The sequence below is a fragment of the Poecilia reticulata genome, linkage group LG10 (genome assembly GCF_000633615.1).
Source record: "Poecilia reticulata strain Guanapo linkage group LG10, Guppy_female_1.0+MT, whole genome shotgun sequence".
NCBI lineage: Eukaryota > Metazoa > Chordata > Actinopteri > Cyprinodontiformes > Poeciliidae > Poecilia > Poecilia reticulata.
The window spans coordinates 4,566,665-4,567,539 of record NC_024340.1 but is presented as its reverse complement, the minus strand read 5'-3'; the positions used below and the strand labels follow the sequence as shown (position 1 = coordinate 4,567,539).

At 41.4% G+C, this 875-nt stretch overlaps 1 protein-coding gene across 1 annotated transcript in view; it reads right to left on the bottom strand.

The window, feature by feature from the left end:
* Positions 1 to 875, bottom strand: part of tenm1 (teneurin transmembrane protein 1) — a 320,904-nt gene that overhangs the window by 116,121 nt on the left and 203,908 nt on the right. Inside the window, exon 20 of the mRNA XM_017307003.1 lies at positions 483 to 503. Coding sequence (XP_017162492.1) covers positions 483 to 503 — 21 coding nt within the window. The remainder of the gene's footprint in view (positions 1 to 482; positions 504 to 875) is intronic.

Below are 875 nucleotides of genomic sequence, written 5' to 3'. Positions count from 1 at the left end.
CACACACACACACGCACACGCAGAACCCCGACAACATCTGTTTAATCTTCTGTCGAACACGGCGCATCAAGCTCGGGGCCAGGGATGATGGTGAAGCCATTCCCAGACTTGTGCTTTTATTTCGGCTCAGGGAGCAAACGAAGCCGTACATCCCCTCCGCCCCCCGAACAGACTTTTAGTAATCCCCTAAAAATGAAATCCTTGACATTCTGGCTGATTTCCAGTTTACAAATTTAATATCGCCTGGTGGAATTTTAAATARGGATTTAAGAGATCCAACCGCAAAAGGGAGGAGTGCATGAGGAGGTGATGGTCGGCTTCTGTTCGCCCGGGAGAAAGTTGGCTCAACGCAGTTTTCAGCAAATAGACCCGTCTGAAGTGCAAAGAGCCATTTTACCACATCTTCCTGTTTTGTTTTGTTTGTTTTTTTMTCTTGTTGACTGTACAGGTATACAGATAAGGAGCTAATGAGGGGTTCTCACCTGTGTCTGGTGTCCCGGTTCCTGATGATAAGCCATGGAAAGGCGTTTAAGAGAAGAAAAGAGAACATAGTTACTACAATGCCAAGAAAAGACGAACAGGTTAAGTCAGCAATGCAAAGAAAGCAAAACACAGTGAAAAACCAGAAAATGGCTTGTACAGGTTGATGACCTAATACGTTAAATATGGAGACCYTGAAGGTTTAGCATTGAGAGCTAAACTGCTTAATTTACACATTAATRATCCTTTTGTTTGCAGATGACACATTGTTTTCAAAGAATGATTTCAAATMATTTCTGGATTAAACAAATTATTATCTTTTGTAACCAAAACGATAGAGATGAATGAACCCTGGAGATGAATTTTCAATAGGGGTATCTGTGGTAAATTTTTTG